Raw genomic sequence first — 14,137 nt, forward strand, 5'->3', positions numbered from 1 at the left:
CTTGTTTCACACATGGAATTACCGGAACTGTGCTAATCCACGCAAGTCAGCGACACGGCCAGCAAATGGCACGGCACAGACAGCCGCGAGCCAATATATGTTGTACATGTGTGTGCTCCTGCTTTTCTGAGTGTTCCGCTTTATATCTATCCATGTGCATGCCGTGTCGCCTTAACTCTTTTCCTTTTGTGTGCGCGTTACCAAGAAAGAGCCCAGTGGCACGTACCGTTTATGTCTTCATTCGTCATTTTGGCTAGCTTGTGCTCCTTCCCTTCCTTGCCTTGCAAGATCTTCATCGGATCCGGGTTAACACATGACAATCGCAGACGATCGATCCCTATATATATGTGAGAGGGGGTCACATTCATCTTCATATGGTATGTCGAAATACATTCGTTGCTCACCGGGCTTTGTCAAACTCCAAGTGCACATATACATCTGCAATTGAGAGAGAGAGAGAGAGAGAGAGAGAGAGAGAGAGAGAGAGAGAGAGAGAGAGAGAGGGGATTGAAGATTCCCCCTCCCACCGGTGCTCCCGGTTAATTTGAGGGATTTGATCAAATGTGGCCCTTTTCATCGTCTCCTTCATTGGCTAAATCCATGTTTAGCATCGACACTCGTAAGTTCTAACTCCACCTCCATCCACTGCAATAATTAATTTCTTGATCACTATTTTTGAGTTTTGACAAAAAAAATCGAGCTAGGGATGTCATAGATGTTTTGTTCTGATCATGCATGCATGCATTGAGGTGTACTCCCTCCGTTCCTAAATGTAAGTCTTTTTAGAGGTTTCAAATGAACTACAACATACGGATGTATATAGACATATTATAGAGTGTGGATTCACTCATTTTGTTACGTATGTAGTCCCTTGTTGAAATCTCTAAAAAGACTTATATTTTGGAATGGAGGGAGTATGTGGTAACCAATCTCAAAACAAACAATGTCAACAAAAATGCATGCATTAAGGCTTTACGCTTGAAGTAATGTGAATTTCACCTCGGTGACATTTTTCTTTTGCAATGAACGTCAGGTGACACGTATGATGTCATATTGAAATAATGCAAAATTATCACTGGAATCAAGTGCTAATTAAGAAGCACATCATGTTGCTTCAAGGTTTTGAATTCCAGCTTTAAAATATACTGGCCTCGATGGCTGAAATTTCTGAATTTCAGTAAAATTATTGAATCGGTTTTCATTTCAGCCAAAGGACCGAAATTTTCACATAAATTTAAACGAAATCTAGCCAAATAGAGTATTCTAAAATTTCAAAAAAAATTGAAGTTGTGTATACTGCCGTAATTGCTAAAATGTTATGACAGAACCGATGTTATTTTGGTATGTACCAAAAGTAATGAAATTTGCAAATTTTTGATAATTTACGCCAAAAGGGGTAACCATGCTTATACTAGTAGAAGAAAATGTTACAACCATAAAATTAGTTTTACCGAAAGAGAGAGCTACAGGGTTTGAAATACTTGAGCCATGCGTGTTTCCCTGGAATTTTTTAGCTTGTGAGTGCTGCCCACTACCACTCAAATTGCAAATGCCAGTGCTTCACTTGCGTCTCAAGCAACAGCGAGCAAGCTGTATACTGCTCCCAAAAGTCGCAAGGCCATTTCTTGACGCCTTGTATTTTCCTTTCTTTCTGACTAAGTTTGAAGAGAATTATTTCTTGACGCGTTGCATTTTCCATATACTATGCTCTGAATGTAGCTAAATTATCTTCATTTTATTGAATCATTTTTGTGCGTTGCAGCAGACGCCGTGATGGACGGGAGCAGCAGCTCGTCGTCGTCCGTGACTCGGACGCCGCCGCCGCGCAGCCCGCTGGACGTCGACGAGGAGTACGGCCGTGCGTTCAAGTCCAGGTCCTTCCTCGACCTCTGGTCGCACGCGCACCGCAGCCTCAGGCAGACGTTCAGGCTCTCGTCAAGGCCCAGCACCAGCCTCGAAACGCTCGACGACGGCGCTGCGGCCCTGGATAAGGAGCCGTCGTGCTCCTACACAATTCTCGGCGATTTCGAGCTGGAGCCGAGGCCGGAGGCGCTCGCGCGGGCCGCTGGGCGTCGGCACCGGCGCCGGTGTCGGTGGGGGTGCCACCGACGACACCGCGTCGAGGCGCTCCTGCTCGAGTACTTCGACGTCACGCGGGACGCCTGCGAGGCGTGCTCCACGCTGCTCGCCGCCGTGGGAGCCGCGCGGAGGCACCACCTCGTGCTCCGGCGCCTGCTCCGCCGGCTGGACGTCGAAGGTGACGGCGATGACAATACCACCAATGCCGCGAGGGACGCGCTCGCGCTGCACGTCCGCCAAGACAACCCGCTCTCGCCGGCGGGCGGCAGGCTCGACGGATTCCACGAGGCGCACGCGCGTTGCAGCCCGCTCTCCAAGCGTCTCGCCGCGGCGCGGCGCCGGCTGCGGAGGCTCGCCAAGGCGGCGCGCTTCGCCTGGTGCGCGGCCGCGACCGCGGTCGTCGGCGCGTCGGCCACGGTCGTGGTGGCCACGGTGGTCCTGGCCGCGCACGCCGTCGTGGGCGTGGGCGCGGCCGCCGCGGTGGCCTTCTGCGCCACATCCACCGAGCCCGTGGCGTGCCGGACGAACGCCGTCAAGAAGCTGTCCGGCCGGCTCCACGGCAGGCGAAGGCGGGTGCACGCCCACGCGGGAGAGGAGGCGGTGGACGCGGCAGCACGAGGAGCGTACATCGTTGGGCGCGACCTGGACACGGTGAGCCGCATGGTGCGGCGCGCGCACGACGAGCTAGAGCACGGGCGCGACATGGCGCGCATCGCGGTGGCCGGGCACGGCGAGCGGCCGCTGCTGGAAGAGGTGGCGCGGGAAGAGGAGGAGTGCGGGGAGGACCTGAGGTCGCAGCTGGAGGAGCTGGAGGAGCACGCCTGCCTCTGCCTCGTCACCATCAACCGGAGCCGGAGGATGGTGGCGCAAGAGATGGAGCGCGCCGGGTCGCCGTCGCCGTCCACAGAAACGACGACGTCCCAAGACTAGTTCATTTTAGTGGAGAAAATAAGACGCTAGTGTGTTGTTGTTGATTAATTATTTAATTTGTTTATGTGTAGTTTTTCCTTGTGATGCAAGGGATAGTGGCATGACGAATAAAGTGTTTCTTTTGTTTGTGCATTAGCACAAGCTTTTTCCTGGATAGGGATATGAGCTAGAATGCACCGATACGGAAATGGGTATCAGTATCGGATCAATACAGATACGTAAATTCATCATTTTGAAAAAGTGTCAATACAGATACATTTTACTGTTTATTTATTTTTCAAAAAAAGTGATTCAGAATGTCAACCGTGACCTTTTTACATGCATGGATTCTATGGTTCCCTGTCTTCTTTAGCAAATGAGCAGAAACTCTAGAGTAGCTACTCAAAGCTTCATGACCACAGTAGTCACATTTCTATTTAGTGTTGCCCCCTTTAGATGATTTCTCTATGATTTGAACATGGCTCCACAATGGTGCCCTTAGATTTGTAGGTACAATAGGAGGTTCAGCAGGAGGAGCCATTTGGAGGAGATGAGAGAAATGAGATCTTCACAGATCAGAGGAGAAAGAAGAGGGGATGAGCTTCGCTGGGCAGGAGAAAGGAGAAGAGAAGTGTATCTACCTGCTTGCTGTGTGACAGGAGGTGTTGGTGAGGAGTAGCAGCTCGTCGCCGGCTAGCCGCCGCTGCCGCTAGCCCTGGGTGAGTAGCTGCTAGGTACGCAGCCACCAGCCGCCGCCTCGTGTGGGCTCGGGAGGGAGGAAAGAAAATTGGAAGGAAAAGGAAGGGGGTATTGGGGTACTAGGGTTGCTGTCTACCTCTTAGCTGGGCTGAGTGGTCTCTTAGATGAGCTGGGCCGTATCCAAAATGAACTGAAAAAGTATCCTTCAAGTATCTGAATTGTTTTAAATCGTTTATTTATGGATACTCCTTGGATACGTATCGCAAGAGTATCGGTATTGAATACGGTATCCGGTACCGATTCGCTAGTTGCCTGAAGTATCGGTCCATTCGAGGATATGAGACAAGCTCCACTATGTGATTTGCTTTTGGGCATTCCTCCGAAAGTGTTGATCTAATCTCGAGCATTAATGCATTCGCATAAACAGTAAATTTTGGAAAAATAATAAAAAAAATCATCAAAATCTATTTTTTAGATGAGCATCTACATGTTTTCTAACTTTCTGTAAAATTTCACCCCGAGAAGACACCGGTAGAGGTGTGTGCAAAAAGACAAAAATAACTGCTCCAAAGTGTGTCCTTTTTAGTCCAGAGTTTTATATTTTGGGTTAATTATCCTTTTGCCCTCAGTGGTGTCTCTGTGCTCAGTTTTTCCCTCAGATGCAAATTGTGCTCAGTTTTGCCCCTAGTCCATGCACAGCTACTATGACGAGGCCAAACGGCCATATTTGAGTCCATTCCGTCCGCCAGCGTTAAGTTGTGGGTCCGGAGCTTACATGTGGGACCGCATGGACGTGGGTTCGGAGCTCACATGTAGGCCCGTGCAACTAAATCCCCAAATCATTCGTAGCTCACTCTGCCCATCCGCTTCCCCGCCAGCTGGCTGACCTGCGCCGCCGCCGGCACTTGCGCCGCGGCCAGGACCTGCCCCGCCACCAGCTGCACGCCTACTCCACCGCTACCTTTCTGCGCCTACGCTCCACGGCTGCCTGCGACGCCCGCCACCTTCCTGCGACGCCACGGGTGGGGCGCCCGCCACCTTCTCGACCCGCGGCGCGGCCTCCTTCCGTGCGCCCGGCCGGAGCGCTCAAAGGTGGGGGCTGCTGGAGCTATTTGAACTAGGAGGAAGAACCCTAGGGCGAAATGGAGAGCAGCGGCGACCCCAGAGTATTTGGCGAGGCAGGCATCGGGCCGGAGATCCGCCGCGTCCACGACTGGGTTCCCGAGGGGTAAGTCTCGCCTCCTGTTTAGATTGAGCTTAGTTGTGCATTTCAACACTCGATTCGAGTAGGTTTGCCCAATTAGTGTGCTGATTGCGTCTCTGTTTTTCGCCGGTTAGGATGGAGTTGCGGTTTGCTTTCTTGATGCACATTAGAAGGGACCGGTACACGTTCGATGCAAAGGATCAGAAGAAATACCAAAGAGGTTTTGATTATCGGTTGCCAATGGCTAGTAATTGGAGTTTCAGACAATTTGCGGAGGTAATTTGTAGCCAATATCCTTGGGGTTTGCTTGATGAAGTGGTATACAAATACTATGATGGGGAAAAGAAATGGGTGACAGCTAGCTACCATGTTTGTTAGGCATAAAGAGAAAGATAATTTTCATGTGAGGCTGCAAGTTGATGTGCTTGAGCAGGCATTTGGACCTAGGATGACGGGTGCAACATCTCGAGGAGAACCAAGTCCTTGTAATGGCATCTCTAGCCAGAACAGTTCAGTTGGTGCACGACGACGTGGTGGCTCGACAAGTGTGGGCAACAGCAGTAGGGTCCCCCTTGAAGTGGAGCATGATGACTACAATTCTGGGGTTGATGAAGAGAAGCTATATTCTGATGTTATTCGGAATTTACGATGGGCACCTCGGGCTGATAACCAAGATGAGGCTCACAATGCAGTCCGTGTGGATGATGACGCGGTGGGTGAGGGCGAAGACCTTGCAGCTGTTGAATGGGACCCTTTGAACCCTAATTTGGAAGAAGGTACAGCTTTTGCATCCATGAATGAGTGTAGAAATGCACTTGTGACATACTGCATCAAGGTAGAACGTACTTTCAAAGTTGACAAGAGCGATCAAGTACGTTACAGAGTGCACTGTCCGACTGAGGGTTGTCCATGGAGGCTGCTCGCATCTAAAATGCGAAATAGCACTAATGTTCAGGTCAAAGTGAACCCTTTTAAGCACACATGCCAGGAATCAACCCTTAGGAAGGATACAATCAGTAGAGCCAAGTCAAGATGGGTGGCAGAAGAAGTAAAGAAGTGGGTGAAAGAAAACCAGCAAGTGGGTCCAAAGGAATTGCAGAAGAACATCAAAGATAAATTCAAGATAGATTTACCATACATGAGGTTGTTCAATGATAAACAACATGCTATGGATTCTATTTATGGTAACTGGCAGGAAAGTTTTCAATTGTTGTATTCATTCAAAGGTGAAGTGGAGAGGACAAGCCCAGGTAGTATTGTAGATATTGATCACCACACCGTGGAGTACACATTCACGGGAGTGACAAAGACCAAGGAATGCTTTAGGAGGGTTTTTGTCTGCTTTGAGGCTTGTCGCCGGGTTTTTTTGGCAAGTTGCAGGCCTTATTTGGCTATTGATGCCACTTTTCTCACAGGGAGGTTTAAAGGACAGTTAGTAGCTGCTTGTGTAGTTGATGCACACAGTTTTGTATTTCCAGTTGCCTACGGTGTGCTGGAGACAGAGTCTGAGGAGAGCTGGACTTGGTTTTTGCATAATATGCGCCGGGCTATTGCACATCCCAATGGGTTGGTCATTCATACAGATGCCTGCAAAGGTTTAGAAGTGGCCGTGGACAATGTGATCCCTGGAGTAGAGCATAGGGAATGCATGCGTCACCTTGCTGCAAACTTCATGAAGAAATTCAAAGGAAAGGTGTATACCGACAATTTATGTCCAACATCTTTGACTTGCAGTGTGAAGAAGCACAACTACCACTTGAGGCAGTTATACATGAATCCCAAAATGAAAGAATACTTGGAAACACACCACTCCAAGTTATGTGCTAGAAGCCAATTCAGTGAACTGAGCAAAGTTGACTATGTGCACAATAATCTAGCAGAGTCTTTCAACTCAACTATCCGAAAACTAAATGGTCATTATGTGCTGGACATGATAAGGATAGAATACATGAAGAAATTTCATTATCATGCAGGAATAGCCGAGGCAAAATTCATGGGCCATATTATCATCCCTGCCGTGATGAATGAACTGATGCATAAAACAACAGGCTTAGAAATGAACATGACTCTTTGCTCGGGTACCACAACAGAGATATCATATTTGGATAAAGAGAAGAGGGGATGGAGATATCCAGTGGATTTAGAAGCTAGAACTTGCAGTTGTAGGCAATGACAGATAACTGGGTTGCCATGCATTCATGCCTTGTTTTTCATCACTTCTCTCCCGGGTCCAGCAGGGAACATTCAACAGTATGTGCATGATTACTACTCTGTTGCAAGGTTCAAAGCCACATATGCTTATGCCTTGCCTGCTATGGAGGGAAAACAACAATGGGACATGGTGGACCCTGGATTCAAGCTTTGCGCTCCAGTTCTGAAGAGAGCAGCAGGTAGACCAAGGAAGAGTCGAATCAGACCTCGCAGCGAAGGAGATGGACTTGGAGCGAGGAAGCGTAAGTGCACAAGATGTAGTGGGTCTGGTCATTTCGGTAAGTATTGTGATAACACAGTAGATCCAGTGTTCGGAGAGAGTTTCGATGAAGGCTTCGATGAAAATGATGGACAGCAGCCGGTTGCATCAGATGAGGATTTTGACGAGGTTCAAAATGATGATGGTCAACAGCCGCATGATTTTGACGATGATCCAAGTGAGGCTCCAAATAGTGATCATGGTGATCCAAGTGAGGCTCCAAATAGTGATCATGGTGATCCAAGTGAGGCTCCAAATGATGATCTTGGTGATCCATGTGAGGCTCCAAATGATGATCATGATGATCCAAGTGAGGCTCTAAATGGTGACCAATCTTCTGTTGTTGTGAGTTCTGCTAGGTATGTAAATCTTGCAAGGGTCAAATACTACTGTACATTTATGGGTCACTTGACATGATCTCATTACCCTTTATGTTTTGCATAGCTCTATGATAGGTTTGAAGAAGACGCACAAGGTACCGACAACCAAGAGGAGAAGAGAAGAAGCAATGAGCACAAGGTGCACGAGGAGCAAGGTGATGGCAAGAAGCTCAAGGAATAGACAGAAGCCCGAACGCTATATGTGAATAATTATGAAACATTATGAATAATGTTGTATTTCTGTTGGATGATGTTAGAACTATGTTTGACATGATGTTTAAATCTGTTGGATGATGTTTGAATGAGCACATGGTTTTTCCTTTTTTTTGATTTTTTTGAATTTTGTTTTGCTCATTTCAATTCTGGTCAAACCTAACTTTGACCAAGATTTAAACAAGTCTAAAACATCAAAATGAAGAACTAAGCCTAGATCCTTCTTAGTCAATCCAAAATGAAGTTGTGGTGAGGTTTTTGAAATTTTCATGAAACATGTGGTAAAATAAGGGTCCAAAGGTAGGGTAAACGGCCTCATCTCTAAGCAAGGTTTTTTTTCAACCTTGTCTAAATCAGCCAAATAACTTTCCTAAACATATATTCTATATATTCTATATATACGAACTATGTGCGCTGTTTTTTCCATTTTTTGATTTTTTTTTAATTTGTTTTGCTCATTTGAATTCTGGTCAAACTTAACTTTGACCAAGATTTAAATAAGTGTAAAACATCAAAATGAAAAACTAAGCCTGGATCCTTCTTAGTCACTCTAAAATGAAGCTCTGGCGAGTTTTTTGAAATTTTCATATTTATTTCCCCAAAACACTTCTCTTCACTTCATACAAAAGAGTTTGAGATACTCGAGATATCATACAATACATATGAACTTATCGTTTAAATGTATGTAAACCTTGTTTATCAACTTAAATCGTTAGTATATGACATAAGAAGACTATGTGCGCAGGTTTTTTATTTTTTGATTTTTATTTAATTTATTATGCTCATTTGAAATCTGGTCAAACATAGCTTTGACTACTCCAAACCCCTCCCAAACCCCGCTAACCCTAGCGCTAAACCAGGACCGTTCATCTAACCCTAGCGCTAAACAAGGGCCGTCGATCTAACCCTTCTAGAAGGAATCTGTGGGGAGGAGGGGGGCGATCCGCGAGATGCAATCTGATTGGCTGGGAGATTCTTTTTTTAAGCAAATATCGGGCGCGCTGGATGGATCGTTGGGCCGTCTCGTTGTCTGGGCCTGAGACCGCTGAGACCGCAGTAAATAGCCCGTCTCAGCCTTTCCAGGCCTTGCATGCATGCATGGGAGGCGGTGACGTGCATAGGCTGCGACGTGGGTTTGCATGCGCGGGAGGCTGCGATGTGCATGCATGCGAGCGAGGCAAGCGAGGCATGCTAGGCGCGCTAGGCTAGTGAGGCCAGCTAGGTGGTTCAACAAGTCAGATGCACCGTCCGGTCAAAGAGCTATGCAGTGATTCAAATGCACGCACGCGCCCCATGCATGCATCGTTTTTGTGCAAAAATTTAAGAGTGCAAAGCGTAACGGATACACACACGCGTTCGGATTCACACACGCACCATTCTCACCCTTTCTCTCTTCATCTCCCACCCACAGGCCTATAAATGGGGTGCCTATCTTCCTCTCCCACCCACGGATCCATTCTCTCCAACTTCAAACACCCAATCGACCGAGCCCTCCCCAAGCGAGACCATGCAGTTCAACGGGCCGACCTTCAGCCATCCGCATGTCGTGCCGGAGCGACGCTACCCATCGGGCGTGCTCGTGGAGAGGGAGCTCCGCTTGTGGGCTTTTTCAAGGTGGAGGGGTTCCGTCGAACTCACCCGCGCCTTCCTCAGAGCCGGCTATGCCCACCTCCCACGGGGCTCGCCGAGGATGTTCACCCTCAACGAGGTTCGTGACCGCGGCGGCATCCTCCTACTGCTCACGGTCACCTTCACCAACCCGTTTGACGCGCGCGAGCTCCTCGGCCAAGTCTTTTGGTGCGGCTACGAGGCCATCTTCTTCACCATCTACAACATCTACACCAACTACGAGAATATCTTCCCCACTCCAGCCGGGATGCACTCCCTTCCCTACGACGACGAGGAGGAGGTGTGAAGATGAAGATGGTGTTGAAGGGGCGCGCGCAGCCAAAGTGGAAGGATGAGATCAAGATGAAGACTGTTCCATTTTTTATTTGTTGCTTTTCTATGTCGTGTCGTGTCGTGTCATGTTTCATCATGTGTCCGTGAACTGTCCATGAACTTATTATTGTAATGGTACTTGTGTTGCATCTTATCTAAGTTATTTATTAAGGTTTATTATGTGTGTTAAAAAATGTCCATGCCCAAGCATATAATTTCTTCCCTAAACCAAGTCATGAAGCTCGAGAACTTGTGGTTGTCATTCAAAAGAGGGGGTGAGAAGCCCTCCGTGTTATTCAAAAAAATAAGTCATGAACTAACATGCAAATTTATTCTATTTAAATCCTAAACCAAGTGCCACTCTGACACTAAACCAAGTGCCACTCTAACCAAAACCACGTGGCAGTGCAAATATACGTTTTCAACCTTCCAACCCTCCAAAATTTCAGTGCAAAACAAAGGAAAACCACTCTCACGCGTGTGCAAACATTCACGGTCTCACATTTTTTTTGACAAATTTCACAGTCTCACTATGTATACATTCCTTCCCTACCCATGTCAAACTCTTGCCATCTGTCCTAGCGGTTACCAGCGCAGCCCTAAACACCACAAACCCACGCGGTCTTGGGTTCGAGTCCCCAGCCGCACCAATTTTTTGTGCATTTTCCACCCTTCATTTTTTTGACAAATTTCACAGTCTCACTATGTATACATTGCTCCCCTACCCATGTCAAACTCTTGCCATCTGTCCTAGTGGTTACCAGCGCATCCCTAAACACCACTAACCCACGCGGTTTTGGGTTCGAGTCCCCAGCCGCACCAATTTTTTGTGCATTTTCCACCCTTCATTTTTTAGACAAATTAGTTTCTACTCAATGTAATGCCCTTAAAAATGTTCATTTATTTTGGCACTAGGTGTAACCATCTACCAGAGCTGAGGCACATTTTCCATGACATTTTGGTCTTTTATTTAAATCACGGTGTATTTTAATTGGATTACTTAAATTGCTATTAAATATTTAACAGCTCCAAAAAATTTCTAACCTTAATTGTTTGGCTCTGGAATAATTCATTAGCTGTATTTCATTGATCAAAAGTTTCTGAATTCCTCATTTCTTCTCCTTTTTTTCAACATATTTAAATGTTGGTCACTTCTTCTCTTTTTTTTCAACATTTAAACAACTTTGACCAACATTTAAACTAGGTGAATTTCTCATACAATTTCAAGATTACAAATTCCTCCATAATTCATGCCTTTCCATACATTTTCAACATTACAACCAGTGCGATTACCATACCTACAAATGCCCAAAAGTATTTGCAAATGGGTATTGGTAGTGCTTGATCTTCAGGCTTCCTAACCTTCTTCTTCAACATCCTAAGCTCAACAGCTAGCTCTCTGTCAGTGCGTGCTTCACCCTCCATCTCTTCTTCTGGAGCTCGTGATGCGGCCACTGCGGTTTGGGGCAGCATGCGCAACCATTCGTCATGCTCTTCTTGCAGTTCATTTATTAGAGTCTTGGCCAGAGCATCGACCCAAAGAAAGAAGCATGTCACCTGGATGAACACGGAACAGATTAACCGATTGCTCAAAGATCCCGACCACGAAAATGGTGCAATTCCCCGATTCTTACCCCATTCTTGCTGCACACGTAGAACGGAGGATTGTGGTTCCTCGATGTGTGAGAAAACCTCCGATCAACGCTCGCCCGGCACCATGGACAGACGAAGACAGACATCTCCACACGCGCCCGGCTCTGCATCTGCGAGGTGGCGCGGGAGCTTGCGGAAGACATGGAGCTCGGAGCTGAACGGGATCTCAACGCCGCTGCGCCCTCCACGGCTAGCTTCCCACCGCCGCGCCCTCCACAGCTAGCTTCCCACCGCCGTCGTGCTCTCGCTCTCTCACCGTGGTCAGCGCCGTGCTCTCTGTCGCCGTGGTGACCACCGCTGTCGCCCGCTAATATAGCACACCCGCAACGGCTCTATGCTCAACGGCTCTCTGCTGGGTCCCACAAGCCACGCGCGCAACGGTCTGAATAAAATTGGCCGCCTCTGCCGCCTGGTCCCACCTGTAAGGGCCGAGTCAAAATGTTGACATGGCAGAGACGCCAAAGTTCACAGAACGAGTCGGTGCGCACGGACTAGGAGCAAAACTGAGTACAATTTGCATGTGAGGGCAAAACTGAGCAGAGGGACACCACTAAGGGCAAAAGGATAATTAACCCTTATATTTTTGTACAAGCCTCCACGGATGTCTTTCCAAAGTTAAATTTTGTAGGATGTTAGATTTTATGTTGATGTTCCTACACAAAAAAATATAGATTTCTTATATTTTGTTTACTATGTTTTCGAAATTTACTATTGATGCATGTGCATTTCTGCTCTGGATTAGATGCTCAATGTCCGCATTCCTCTCTTTACTTTTGATGGTCCTAATAATGTCGTGAACTTTGTTCTTGGAAATAATACATTTCATTTTGATGTTTTTTACGTAATAATTAATGTTTGAAATTATGGATTTGCTATTCCACTAGTAGAAAACAGGCCTTTTGTCTGAAGCAATAGTCCCGACCGAGTTTTGGACCGGGACTAATGGGACCACTAGTCCAAGTTCCAACGGCTAGGAGCGGAAGATGTCACACGGTCACCTCTAGTCCCGATTCATCCGTGACCTCTAGTCCCGGTTGGTGATACCAACCGGGACTGAATGCGGTGGTGGCAGGCTGGCGTCAGACTGGGACCTGCGAGCCCCTCTAGTCCCGGTTGGTATCACCCACTGGGACTAGAGGTGGAATTTTAGTCCCGGTTTGTATTATCAAGTGGGACTAAAGATGTCCCTATATAAACCTCTACTTCGACCAGCCCGAGCTCCAGCTCGTCCTCTCTATTTTCTCCTTTCTCTCCCCTCTGTTTTCTCCTTTCTCTCCTCTCTGTTTTCTTCCCCTAGCTCGAGCTCATCCTCCATTGTTGCCAAGATTTGTCAAGATCTAAGGCACCCCATCTATCCAAGTGTTTATAAGGTTAGCAACTTTTTCCTTTCATCTCTCATTGCTAGTTTAGCTCGTTTCATGCTCTGTAAGTGTAGTCATTTGTGGCTATGTGGGTTCTAGTTTGGGAGTAATTATGTGGGAGTTTATTTGATTTATATGCAATTTGAGCTCAAATTAACATCTTAGTTTGCATATGTGTAGGTGTGGTTTACCTAGGGCCTTCCCGTCCCCGTCCTGACCGTCGTCGATCGCCCGCGCCGTCACGTCGCCGGCACCACCTTGGTGACGCTCTTGTTCTTATCCTTTTTGTGAAAAAAATTGTATTTGTATGATTCAAATAATTGCTTGTATAATTTTCTTACTTGTATGATTGTTTGTTATACTTAGTGCCATGGTTTTGATATCCGTCCCCGTCGGCCCTCGTCCGGTTTATGATTCGGATGTGGTATAATATCTTTTATAACTATTTGTTGCATTTTGTGTTTATGACAATTATGCCCATCAAGTTGACAAAGTTATTTTTATCTAGGACGTATATGAACCGGAAATTGCAACCGAACCTCTTGTCGAGAAGTTAAATTTAGTTGAAAAAGAAAACGAGTATTTGAAAGAAAAATTGAAAAGAATTGAAGAAGAGAAGATGAAATTGGAGTTGTATGTTGCCGATGTCGTCGACGATCACAAGATCAAGATGGATACAGTGCGCTTGAAGATTAGAAAGATTAGAAAGTATGTCCTTAATAAAGAGGCTTGGTTGTTGGAGAACGTAGCAGAAATTCAAAATTTTCCTATGAGTCACCAAGATCTATCTATGTGTGACGCCCGGATAATCAGGCTACAGTAATCCCACGTTAACGATGCCACGTCACCTCGCTTACTGTTGATAAACTCTCGATAGCTCAAAACCGATTCAGAATTCAAATTTAAATAAAGTCAAACTAGTAAGGTTTTCAAATGTCAAAACTAAAAAGTACAAACGGTGACAAATAATGCATAGGTAATTAAGGTGAAGAAACCACACTTTTATAAAATGTTTGAATGCTCTAAAATGATTTAAGCTGTAGCTAAAACAACTAGATAATTGCCTTTTGTATTTTATAAAATACTAAATTATTTTATTTGGGGGTTAAACCTTTTTGTGATCGAGGTATAATTAGTAATACTAATTTAGGTGCAACTTTTATGTTTTATAAAACTAAAATAATATAAACTTGTAGAAAAAAATAAGAAAAGAAAAGCAAACAAAATA

At 46.2% G+C, this 14,137-nt stretch overlaps 1 protein-coding gene across 1 annotated transcript; it reads left to right on the top strand.

Moving 5' to 3' along the window:
* Positions 1-508: 508 nt before the first annotated feature.
* LOC119341507 (putative UPF0496 protein 2) lies at positions 509-3,195 on the top strand. Its single transcript, XM_037613381.1, has 2 exons — positions 509-619; positions 1,763-3,195. Exons 1-2 carry the CDS (start codon positions 562-564, stop codon positions 3,007-3,009), a joined length of 1,305 nt encoding a protein of 434 aa, XP_037469278.1. The 5' UTR covers positions 509-561; the 3' UTR covers positions 3,010-3,195.
* The last annotated feature ends 10,942 nt before the right edge of the window (positions 3,196-14,137 follow it).

Source organism: Triticum dicoccoides, chromosome 7B, assembly GCF_002162155.2.
Source record: "Triticum dicoccoides isolate Atlit2015 ecotype Zavitan chromosome 7B, WEW_v2.0, whole genome shotgun sequence".
NCBI lineage: Eukaryota > Viridiplantae > Streptophyta > Magnoliopsida > Poales > Poaceae > Triticum > Triticum dicoccoides.